General features: G+C 35.7%; 1 protein-coding gene and 1 pseudogene across 1 annotated transcript; one reads left to right on the top strand and one right to left on the bottom strand.

The window, feature by feature from the left end:
* Window positions 1–224: 224 nt before the first annotated feature.
* LOC105046927 (plasmodesmata-located protein 7-like) lies at window positions 225–1,067 on the bottom strand (annotated as a pseudogene).
* A 7,299-nt stretch (window positions 1,068–8,366) lies between these two features.
* Window positions 8,367–10,649, top strand: LOC140858777 (uncharacterized). Its single transcript, XM_073260072.1, has 3 exons — window positions 8,367–8,680; window positions 8,809–9,094; window positions 9,810–10,649. Exons 1-3 carry the CDS (start codon window positions 8,367–8,369, stop codon window positions 10,647–10,649), a joined length of 1,440 nt encoding a protein of 479 aa, XP_073116173.1.
* Window positions 10,650–13,243: the final 2,594 nt, after the last annotated feature.

Below are 13,243 nucleotides of genomic sequence, written 5' to 3'. Positions count from 1 at the left end.
TGGAAATAGGTTGGGCCGAACTGGGTCACACTCCTACTTGAGTCTAGTCCGAAAATATTTTTCGGATTTTGGGCCGGGCTTAGGCTTGGAGTTTTTTTTTAAATAGTCAGGTCCAAGCTTGGTCTGCATCCAAGTCCAAGCCCGATCTGAATCCAATCGGACCAGCCCAAATTATCTATTTGGCTCAATATTGGGTTGGCCCGAATTATCTATGTTGGCCCGAATTACCCATTGGGTTCCTTATGTCTGGAGGAGGAGATGCCACTATTGGACCACCACTGCAAGTAGCACTTACCAAGGTAAATGTCGGCACCGATAGTGAACCCACACATCGTCTTGAGATGCACCACCACCGACTCCACATAGTCGAAGCACTCCTTTGTGTTGAGGTCGTCGACGCACTACGCCATGGCCTGCACATACCCTATGCCGTCAACTCGGTACGAACCACCCGCCATCGTGAGGGAGTCGAGCGTGGCATCACACAGGCCTAGGACATTAGAGGCGTACCCCCTCCAGCAATGGTTTTGCTGCTGCTGCGCTTGTAGAGGATGGTATTTTCGAGCTTGCCAAAGAAGGATACGTTGCCGTAGCAGAGGAAGCAGGAGCAGAGCTGGATAGTGGCACCGACAGCATCGAGGCAGAGGGTAGCGAGCTGCGTGAGGGCAGAGCGAATGCAGGAGAAGTAGTTGGAGAGGGGGCGGTCGATGCGGCACTGGAAGAGGCTGTAGGTCGGGGAATGGTGTTTGTTGCTTGGTTGGCAAAGGGGAGGGAGGAGAGGGAAAGGGAGAGGGCGGGATGCAGATCACAGGAGCAGAGGAGGTGGAGGGTCTTGGGCCTCTTGGAAACGGGGTGGTGGTTGGAGAGAAGGGAGGGGAGGAGGGGTTCGGCCCAACGAAACAGACGGAGTGTGGCAGTGGTCGGGGAGGGGGGGCACGGACATCACCGAGAACGTGGAGGGTGGAGGGGGTGAGGCGGCGATTGAGGCCGCAGAGGGCGGAGTCGAGGGGCCACAAGAAACTGGGAATTGATGAGAGATGGGTTGGGGATTTTAAGGCTTGAAGCATTTAGCTAACCGATTTAGGATTGGACTTGATCCTATTGATCGGACTAGATCTATTTAGGATTGGATTTGATCAAACTATTAATCTGAGTTTTTGGGTTATTTATCAAGCTTAAATTCGGACTGGGGTTCAGATCAGACCAAAGGTATATCTGAGTTCGGTACGAAAGACAAACAGATTCTATAATTAGGCCCAAACTCGGCCTGAACTATTTCGGAGCTAGCTTGAAGTCCGATCCAAACCCAATTCTAGCCTTATTTATGAATTTAAATTTGAATTTCTGTAACTTGCTGCAAGAATATCCACCACATTTGGCAAAGCTTACTTGCGTCGTCTCCTTAGAATCACTATCTTCGTTGACAATGCTGGCCAATTGGTGAAACAAATTATAGTGATCTTCAATGATCGGGCTAATTGAGTCAGGTTTGATCAAGAGTAAATAAAAAATTAATAATATACATTTTCTTCATTGGCAAAATGTATTGCCGTTAAATACTTGGTTTGGCTATTTTCCTTCATTAGAAAAATATATTTTTAGTGAGGGAACAGGCTTAGGCAGGAGTAGAGCCAAAAGCACATCCATATATTGATCCAATTAAAGAACTAGTGGATCAAGCACATGAAAAAAATATTAATCGAGACAATTGGGGAGGATGGGTAGTTAGAGAAAGTCTAGCGATTCTTGGGAGAGAGACTCCCATCCTAATCCTTCACCTCCTCGAGCTCTTTTTCGAAATAATATAAAAAAAAAGTTAATTACCAAAATAATTCAAAACCTAACTTTTTTACCAAAAGTAATGCAAAAGGAAAAAACAACATTTTGAATGGCGTTTCTTCTCCTTCCACATCACCTCTTTTTTTCCAGGATGGCGAGGTGGAAAAAAAAGAAAATACCATTTTGAATGTTGTTTCTAAAAACGCCATTTTGAATGGCGTTTCTAAAAACGCCATCCAAAATGGCGTTTTTATTTTTCCCACCAAAAAAAAGAAAAAAATCGAGAAAGAATGGGAAAAAAATAAATTTTAAAATTTTAAATTAATAAATAAATTAAAATTTTAATTTTGATTAAAATTTAAAATATAAAAATTTGAATTTATAATTCAAATAAAAAAATAATTTTAGATGATTTTTTATCGAATTATTTTTTTTTAAAAAAATACCTAAAAAAATTTTTAAAAAATAAAAAGTGCCATTAAAAAATAAAAAATTTAAAAAAATCGAGAAAAATAAGAATTATAATTTGAAATTTAAAAAAAGTAAATTTTTATAAATTAATTAAAATAAAAATATCATTTCAAATTACTTTCTCAAATTAAAATTAATTTATTTAAAAAATATTTGAAATAAAAAAAATAGCCTAAAAAAATTTCATAAAAGCAGAAAGAAATGAAAAAAATAAAAAAATAATATAATTATAAATTTGAATAAAAAAAAATTAAAATTTTAATTTGAAGTAAAATTTGATAAAAAAATAAATGCATAAAAAAGTGAAAAAATGAGGAAAAAATGTGAAAAAAAGAAATTTATAAATTAAATTTTTAAAAAAATAATAATTTTAACTTTAATTCAAATAAAAAATATAATTTCAAATTACGTTATCCATTTCAAAATATTTTTTAAAAAATTATCTCAAGAAAAGAAAAAAAATATTGTAAAAAATAAAAAATACTCTAAAAAAGAAAAAAAAGGAAAAAATAGAATTGAAAAAAAATAGAAATTATAATTCTAATTGAAAAACAAAATTTATAATTTTCAATTTGAAGAAATAAAAATTATAATTGTAATTGAAATAAAAAATAACAATTTAAATAACTAAATTAATTTAAATATAATTGTTTAAAAAATATTTTAAATAAAAGAAAAAAATATGTAATAGAATGTCAAAAAGATAAAAATGAAAGAAAACTAAAATTATAATTTCAACTTATAAAAATTATAAATTAAATTTTAAAAAAATGATATAAAAGAAGTAAATAAAAGAGAAAAAATGGTAATAAAATAGAAATTTATAATTTTTATAATTTGACACTCTTTCTATTTTATAATTTGAAATTATAAAATAGAAAGAGTGTCAAATTATAAAATAGAAAGAGTGTCAAAATATAAAAATTATAAATTTCTATTTTATTACCATTTTTTCTCTTTTATTTACTTCTTTTATATCATTTTTTTTAATTTAATTTATAATTTTTATAATTTAAAATTATAATTTTAGTCTTCTTTCATTTTTATCTTTTTGACATTCTATTACATATTTTTTCTTTTATTTAAAATATTTTTTAAACAATTATATTTAAATTAATTTAGTTATTTAAATTATTATTTTTTATTTCAGTTACAATTATAATTTTTATTTCTTCAAATTGAAAATTATAAATTTTATTTTTCAATTAGAATTATAATTTCTATTTTTTTCAATTCTATTTTTTCCTTTTTTTTTTTAGAGTATTTTTTATTTTTTTACAATATTTTTTTTCTTTTCTTGAGATAATTTTTTAAAAAATATTTTGAAATGGACAACGTAATTTGAAATTATATTTTTTATTTGAATTAAAGTTAAAATTCTTATTTTTTAAAAAAATTAATTTATAAATTTCTTTTTTTCACATTTTTTCCTCATTTTTTCACTTTTTTATGCATTTATTTTTTTATCAAATTTTACTTCAAATTAAAAATTTAATTTTTTTATTCAAATTTATAATTATATTATTTTTTTATTTTTTTCATTTCTTTCTGTTTTTATGAAATTTTTTTAGGCTATTTTTTTTATTTAAAATATTTTTTAAATAAATTAATTTTAATTTGAGAAAGTAATTTGAAATGATATTTTTATTTTAATTAATTTTTAAAAATTTACTTTTTTTAAATTTCAAATTATAATTCTTATTTTTCTCATTTTTTTTACAATTTTTATTTTTTAATGTCACTTTTTATTTTTTAAAAATTTTTTAAGATATTTTTTTTAAAAAATAATTCGATAAAAAATCATCTAAAATTATTTTTTTATTTAAATTACAAATTCAAATTTTTATATTTTAAATTTCAATCAAAATTAAAATTTTAATTTATTTAATAATTTTAAAATTTTAAAATTTATTTTTTTCCCATTCTTTTCCGATTTTTTTTTTTTTTGATTGAAAAAATAAAAACGCCATTTTGAATGGTGTTTTTAGAAATGCCATTCAAAATGGCGTTTTTAGAGACATTTCCTTTTTTTTCTACCTTGCCATCCTGGAAAAAAAGAGGTGACGTGGAAGGGAAAGAAACGCAATTCAAAATGACGTTTTTTTTTTACATTATTTTGATAAAAAAATTAAATTTTAAATTATTTTGATAATTATTATTATTATTATTTTTTAATTATTTTAAAAAAGAGCTCCACCTTCTCGCTGGCCAGTGTACAGCTCTGTCCATGTCCATTCATCCTTGGATATAGTCTCGCATCGTCAGCTTTACAATGTACCCGTATCTAAGTGTCCTAAGCATTGGCTTCATAACCTTAATTTTCATCCACTCACGGGCGCCAACCTGACACCATTGGGTAGACGTCCGCCCCCAACCACATGTGCTTCTTCTGGATGTGGCATTGACGCACCAGGCGTCCTCAGGCCCCACCCTTGCCTCTCTAGCTCCGTGTTTCACCACCCGAACTTCACCGGAAGACATGGACGTTTTTTGAAAACTCCTGCTCCCCCATCGAACGGGCAATGGATGCAGCCGGCATCGCCGCCAGCGAGTTACACTTTGGTGGTGAGGGAATGGGTGGAACAACCACAGTGATGAGGTGTTATCACATCGTGCAGCGGCACGATCCTTTACGGATATTGTGAGAGATGGTGGGGCGATCCTCAGGGGATCTAAGAATATTAATGCGAGGCATGCAGGCATGCTCCACTCCTCGCAAAATCTGGTCAGGCCTTGTTTCCCCAGTCCTTTGGTTACTCTATTTAAGGAAAGACAATGTTTTCGATGTGGTGAAATCGGTCATCGTAAGAGTGTCTGCAGGAATCCACTAAATTATTTTCAGTGCTTAAGGTTTGGTCACTCTTACAAAACCTGCAAGTCTTCTCCATCTCACACCACAAGCCTTGTAGCTCGGTGCCTCTTTCCACCAAGATAAAACATCGGGCCACTGCTACCTTACACCCTCTCTCTGTGGACTCGTCACCTGGCCGTGCAGTCGAACTGCTGGATCTTCCTTGTAGTATTATGGTCTCATATTCTTGCCGCGTGGAGAGGACGGCCTTCCTTATTATTTCATCTGAGATGACTGATATTTCTAACTATCTAAGTTGGGTCGCCTTCGTTCAATCCTTTGGTAGACCTATTAAGGTCGACGATATTGGTTGTACCTTTGCTCACAAGGCTTGTATCCTTGGATCCTTGACGATGTAGAAGCTCACCAGAGATAACAAGTTCTTTGTGTCGTGTCCATCATATGAGGTGGTGCAAGGCCTTATGGCACTTGATCACATTCATGGTGAAGGTTTCACGTTAGTTGTCAACCACTGGGATCAATCTAGGCTAGCTTCTCACCATAAACTGTACTACAAAGCTAGCATAAGCCTTTTCAATCTTCCATTAATTTGCTGGAACCCTGAAGTTGGGGCGAGCATTGTTGCAAGCTTCAGAATGCCCTTCAAAGCGAGCCAGGCACGTACTACACGGGAAGACCTCTCAAGTTTCGATCTCAGCATTTTTTGTGAGAATCCGGCCTCAATTCCAAACTTTGTAGATGTCACCATTGGTCTTTATTCCTATCCTATCTAGGTCATTGTGAAGCATTCCTCCCCACATAATCCTAACTTTTTAGACCTCTCTTCCACTAGAGAATAGGTGAATCCGGGTAATGACGATTAGGAATTTTGGTTCGGTAACTCTAAACCCCATCGTGGGTTCAACAGTGAACCCCTCGGCCGTTGTCAGTCCGGTAGCAACTCGTCAGAGAGGCATCGCATGAGGCGCCAGGGAGATCCTTGCCAACAGGCCCTAGACTTGAGCCAAAGTATATAGTGCGCTCAACATCTTGCTCCATGGCTTCCTACCTAACCTGGCTGACATTCTGTTGAACTGTTCCATACACTTTATCGAGCCCCAAGCCTACATTTTTCAAATTTCGAATGTGCAAATCCAACGTCTTCCTGACATGCGGCTAAATCTTACCTCATCGTTGGATAAGGTTTCCTGGGGCTCGTGCAATGATTTAGTGTTGAGGGATATTTCGCACTCATTGGCTAAACCTATCACGTTGTTTCCTAGCAAGACAGCTAAACCAAAAGCCTGCCATAATGAAGAGCTGCTTTACTTTTCGATCTCTAAGGTTTTTCATAGACTCATTACCCAATTGCCATCTGACACCATGAGTTCGAAGATTTCTTCTGGGCCACAACAAGCAAAGTGCAGTCCCTATCTACAGAAGAAAAAACTCAAGGTCTTGGGATTAGAGGAGCGTTCTCTTGAAGAAGCTGACATCTTGTTTATCAACTCCTTAATTATGGGGGATATTATTCAACTGGAAATAAAATGTGGGTTAATACTCCCCAAGAAGGGTGTCGACTCATCCTTGGCAAAACTGAAGGCATTAGAGGTTTAGCGTTGTAGCACTAGAGTCAATCTGCTAAAGATCTCTGGGATCTAATGGAAAACTGGGCTGGCTATATGTGTGGACCATGTTAGCATGAGGTATAATGTGAAAAGAACCTTTTTGATTCTAGGGCTGTGGCCCTTTTGGTGCAGGATAGTAGATATCCTTTCATCTCAATTGTGGGGTTTTACTTTTTATGCCGAGGTAATTTGCTTGTTATGGGGTGACTGTTTGGGTGAACTGGTTCCTAAATATTGATTTGTAGTGCTTCTTTGGACAAATAGATATGTGATGGAAATCTATGCTTTAACTCATCATCTTTTAGTGCTAGTGCAAGTTGATTCTCTGTGGTGGGGTCCTAATGGTAGTGCTTCATCTTTATATGTGTTGTTATTTGATACCGAATGATAGTGATTTGTTGGAACATAAGGGGGCTAGGATTGTCTTCCAAGAGACGTATCATCAGACATATAGTTAAAGATGCAAGTTGTTGGGTAGTTTGTATGTAGGAAACAAAATGTAGGTACATCAATAAGAGATTACTGTAATCGTCCTGTGGTCCTTCTTTTGATAAATGGCATGTATGTAATGCTAACAGCTCTTCTGATGGAATTATCTGTTGGAACTCAATATTCATTGATGCTACCCCTTTGTTTTCAGGCTCCTTTTCTATCATCACTCTTATCCTGATCAAACACGCTAAGAGGAGGTTTATTTTGACTAACATTTACGGTCCAAATGACCAAGGTGAAAGATCTTTATTCTATCAAGAACTTGAGCATATCAAGCATACTATAGTTGAACCTTGGATTCTGATGGGAGATTTTAATGTTACGAGGTACGCTTCTGATAGACTTGGTGCGAAGAGCAGTAGCACAGAATCAAGAAAGTTTAATCGGATCATTAATAGTTTGGAACTATTGGAGATCAGTGCTAATAATCGGCATTTTACTTAGACAAATTATAGAGAAACTCCGAGCCTGATCAAGCTTGACAGATACTTCGTCTCCATAGATTGGCATTCTATCTACCCTCGGGCTAACCTGTTGGTTAAGGCAAGGCCAACTTCAGACCATACACCTTTGGTGCTCTCATTGGGCATGGAATTTGTAGTATCTCAAAAGTTCCACCCCCTCTTCTGTTTTGAAAATGCTTGGTATCTTCAGGCCAGCAATAAACAAATGGTGCAATTATGGTGGACATCAGCTCCTAGCGATTCTGATGTTGGCAAAAATTTTGTTTTGAAGCTACGTTATCTCTGATCTAGATTGAGAGCATGGAATTGTTCTCAGGTGTATGATGTACGACTGGATGGCATTGAAGAAGAAAGAGTGCTGTCTCACTTGGAAAGTTGTAAGTATAGCCTGCTCAAGGAACAATTGGGAAATGTGTTACACGTGGAAAAGGCATACTGGCAGCAACATTCTAGGAAATAATGGATTAATGATGGCGATAGAAATATGAAGTTTTTCTATATTAGTGCGTCGAATCGCCGATGCAAAAACTAGATTTTGGAAATCATATATAAAGGGAACCTAATCAATACTGAAGATGAGATTCAAAAATCCTTCTATAAGCATTACGCCTGAATGTTTGGAAGCACTATTGAATCCTCCATTGAAGCGGATGGGATGCTTTATACCCTCAAAGAAACTTGGATCTGTCCTCCTTAGATCGGGACATTGATACGAAGGAGATTAGAGAAGCTGTATTCAACATGGCTAAGAACAAATTGTCCAGAGCTGATAGATTTCCCATGTCCTTCTTTCAGTCATACTGGGATATTCTGCGTGAGGATTTGATTGGAGCCATAAATGTGATTCAACACAAAAAAACAGATGTCTCACGGTTTAACTACTCGCACATGGTGCTGATACCTAAAACTGCTGAACTAGCTACCATCACAGACTTTAAGCCAATTTATTTGGAGCATGCAGTCATTAAAATCTTCTCTAAGATCCTTGCAAAAACATTGAGTAACATTATTGACAAATTGGTCTCTTCTTCCCAGAATGCGTTCATTCGACGGAGGCATATTCTTAAAACCTATGTAACGGCGGCTGAGATAGTAGCACACTCCAAGTGATCCAAATGCAAAGGAATCTTATGTAAGATAGATTTCGAGAAGGCTTTTGATAGTATATCTCTGAAATTCTTAGTGTGCTGGAACACCGTGGTTTTGGAAAAAGATGGGTCTCTTGGATAGCATCCATACTTCATAACTCACATTCAGCTCTCATCATAAATGGTAGAGTGGGGAATTGGTTTTCTATTAGGAAAGACATTCGACAAGAAAATCCTTTATCTCCAATGCTTTTCATTCTGGTGGCGGATGTTTTTGACAGAATGCTCTGGAAGGCAATCAGAGAAAAAATGGTTAGGGGTGTGGGTTCATCATGCTGTGCATCAGATATGAGATGCTTTAAGTTCACAGATGACACATTGGTATTCTGCAGCACCAATATGCACCATGTTCAAAACCTTAAGCTCATCCTCTATTTCTTTGAATTATTAGCAAGATTGAAAATTAATTTCTCCAAGACCTAAATCATTGGGTTGAACCTGTCTGAGAAAGAAACTGACAATGCGGCAAAGCTCTTGGGGTGTAAGGTCGGCTCTCTTCCCATAACTTACTTGGGTCTCCCATTACACCACGAGGCTACGAGGGTTTCTGAGTGGAGGTTCTCAACGGACAAAGTTGAGAAGAAATTGGCGGGATGGAAGAAAAGAATTCTTTTATTAGCCGGTCATAGTAAATTTCGTCATCCGGGCGCTGCCGATATATTAGATGTCTATGTTACAATTGCCGAAGGCTATCATAAAAAAGATTGATCGTTCCTATTGTGCTTTTCTTTGGAACTGCATTAGCGGCAAAGGTAGTGTTAAATATCTTGTCAGTTGGTCCGATATATGTAGGCCAAAATTGTTTGAAGGTCTGGGACTCATTAATCTATCCTTGTTCAACAAAACTCTACTACTTAAATAGTGCTTCAAATTCTTCAATGGCGACGATTGACCTTGGTGCTCTCTGATTTTGAATATGTACTATGCCAAGAGGGCTCCGACAAATCCGGCTTCAACCCGAATCAAGAATGCTTCCTTCCTCTGGATAAGCATTTGTAAGCTCTTTAACCTATTTCAACTTTACTTTATTCCTCAGGTTCAAAATGGTGGCCTGACTTCCTTTTGGCATGATGGTTGGGCTTCGGACGTTGCTCTTTGGAAACAACTACTCAATCTGTACCTATTTAGTAACAAAACAACGGGTTTGATTGCGAAGCATCTGGTTTCTGATCAATGGGAGCGTCAATTCCGATGTCCTTTCAATTATAGGGCAGCTAATGAACTCTCTATGCTGAGACACTTCATTGCTAACCTGAACTTACAACCAAGGCAGGACTGTAGAAGTTGGAAATGGCACTCTTCTCAGACCTACACTACCAAACTTGGTTATCAATTCTTCATTAATGGAGGAATTATATTGTTCTTTAGCAAAATCATATGGAAGTGCGTGATATCGGAGAAAGTGAAGATCTTCAATTGGCTTTGTTATCACCAGAGAGTGCTTACGGCTGATATTCTTGTGAAAAAAGACGTGCAAGGTCCCAGTCAATGCCCTTTGTGCTTGTTCCAGATGGAAAACATCAATCATTTATTGTTTGGTTGTGTTTTCTCAAGAAAAATTTGGTCTTCTCTTCTTTGGGGATTGAGCGATCAAACTCTTCCTGCAAGTCTCAACGATCTTTGGCATGATGTCTGGAGGAATAATCCGAGGAACAGGAATATGATTTCGGCGCTTGATTTTTTAATTGCTGTGGGTTGTTGGTGCATATGGAAGGAAAGGAATAGGTGTGTTTTTCAATTTATAGCCCATGCTGATCTGGTGGTGTTCAAGACGACAGCCTCTCTCTTCATTGAGTGGACGTCGTCTTTGTGCTGCTGTTTCGTTTCTATGCTCGCAAGAGACCTACGTTGCAGATTGCACAATGCTGACTACTAAGGAATTAAGGCATGTTAAAGCCTAAAGTTTAAAGAGGCCTACTTCTGTTAAATTTCCTTCATGGGAGGGTTGGTGGTATTAGGAGTTCTAAACAGTTAAACACTAGGCCATCATTTATGGGCGAATCAGTTAATGAAGTCTACATGATGTTTTGTTCCTCTCTGGCCCGGTGATAGAGACCTGGCTTCCTTGGATATATTTCTTCTGACGGGATAGGAGTATTCATTTTGGGGCTCTTCGTTATGGTTCCTACAGGGACTACCATCGTGAGTATGGCTTATGGGGTAGGAAGGTGCTCGATGGTACTGTTATTATGCTTGTACTATTTAGTTACTTAATATAGCATTGGGGAAGTAACTTAATTCCTCTTTTTTAAAATAAAATAAAATAAAAAAAAAAGCCCTCTCTCTACTCTAACCTAAGCCAGTTTCCACTTCCACTATTCCCTCTTTCTACTTCTCGCTGGTTGCAATACCTATAGTTATCACCCTTTCGGCTCCTTTGCCCCCTCCTTTTTGCTGTATCTTCCTTTGCCTTCACCGTCATAGATGATCAGGATGGTGGGGATCATAGGTCAGGTCCATCCTACAATTCTTCATCTGAGCACTCCTCGCCACTAACATGGTGGAGCACAAGATTGAAATGGTGATTGAGGAGGCAATGCGAGTTGAGGTAGAGGGTGACTATTCAATGGTGATGGTCCCCAAAGAGGGTGATTAGATCATCATCGCCAATGCTATGATGTTAGCCTTGGAATCTTGGTTTGATCACTCCTGTCTTGACTCCTCATTCTTTAACAATGGTTTGAAGATCAAATGGTCAGATATCTACTTGAATGATTATAAATAAAAACCAGATAATTGCAAGAGAAGGAAAGACATGAACAAAGGATCGAAATAGAATGTGATAGTTGAGGGAAAGCGGAAAGGACTTCAATGAAGGTCTTTTAGGATGGCATACTAACAACGTTGGGTGGTGGATGGGCTTTAGAAACACATAGGGTCGGTATGATAACTCAAAAGGTTCAACTAAAAATTTTTAAAGCTAAGAAGTCATGAGTGCAAATTGGTCAGAATAGTGCTCCTGCAATTTTGCCTTAATGTACTTAACAAAATGCATCATATTTATTGAAATTTGAAGGATGAAATAGTGAAGACAAAAGAATAAACAACAAAAAGAAATAGCATCTTATCAAAAATTATTAATATATTCTGTTGGCATCTCATCCTAGGATATTCACCTATAGAAAATTCAGGATTCAAACCCTTGGGATATTGCTCACAAGACAAGAAGAAATAAAAAAAAATCATCCACAAGTGATACAAAATCCATCCGCTTGTTATATTCAAATGCGGACATAACCCTCCATAAATATCTTTATTGGAGTTGTATACCTCTGTATTTCTAAATTTAATCCAACTCTGATCTAGTTTGACTAGACTAGTTTGTCTGCTCAATCGGTCGATTCAATCTGGTCTGCATTCTATCATTATAGAATAGAACTGAAAATGGATCATATACAGATCGTATATTAGTAAATTCATAACTATATTTATTTTTTAATAAATATAAATATAAATATGAATATTAGTTGGATTTAAAAATTAATATTAATATTTATTTTAATATAAATATAAATTGGATATCGAAAGTCTTAATATAAATGCGTATAGAAGTTAGATGATTAAACTTTATGATCATAGAATTAAATATATATATTATTAAATAAATAATAAATTAAATTAATAATATATTAATATAATTATTTATTATTTTAAATAAAATAAATATTATATATAATTAAATAAAATATAAATATAATATAATTAATTAAATATTTAAATTAAATAATTATTTATTTATATTTAATAAATATTGATATAAATATAGATAAAAATATTAATCGGATTTTGAAATTCTCGAATTTATCCGGACGGACTCGGATATTGATATTATCCCATCTACTTTTGCGCCTGGGTCGGCTGTACAAGGTTTCCCTGTCGCCCAAGCACGTGCACAGACAAATCGGATCGGAAGAGAGGGTGGTTTTCCAATAGGTCAGAATTCCACGCTACTTCCAAATGAAAACCTTAGATCTCTTTTCTTGGGCTTATGAATTTGTTGGTGCTTAAGCCACTACAGGAAAAATGGCCATTAACGATGCTATTAATGGTCATTAACGACGCTTTAAAGCGTCGCTATTCGGCTTTACGACGCTTCGAAAAGCGTCGGCAAAGCGTCGACTATGCAAGAGTGGGGACGAATATCGCCGACGCTTTGTAAAAGCGTCGTTATTTTTTAACGACGCTTTAAAGCGTCGTAAATATTTACATTAACGACGCTTTAAAGCGTCGTTAAATTTGTCTTAACGACGCTTTAAAGCGTCGTTAATGTAAATATTTACGACGCTTTAAAGCGTCGTTAAAGACAAATTTAACGACGCTTATAAGCGTCGTTAATGTAAAAATTTACGACGCTTTAAAGCGTCGCAAAAGACAAATTTAACGACGCTTATAAGCGTCGTTAAAGGTTTTAAGAGAAAAAAAAAAATACAAATATTATTTAAAAAAAAATAATACAATACATTCCTGTAC

This window comes from Elaeis guineensis, chromosome 6, assembly GCF_000442705.2.
Source record: "Elaeis guineensis isolate ETL-2024a chromosome 6, EG11, whole genome shotgun sequence".
Lineage (NCBI taxonomy): Eukaryota > Viridiplantae > Streptophyta > Magnoliopsida > Arecales > Arecaceae > Elaeis > Elaeis guineensis.
The sequence above is the reverse complement of the archived record's forward strand: the minus strand, read 5'-3'. Positions and strand labels throughout refer to the sequence as shown.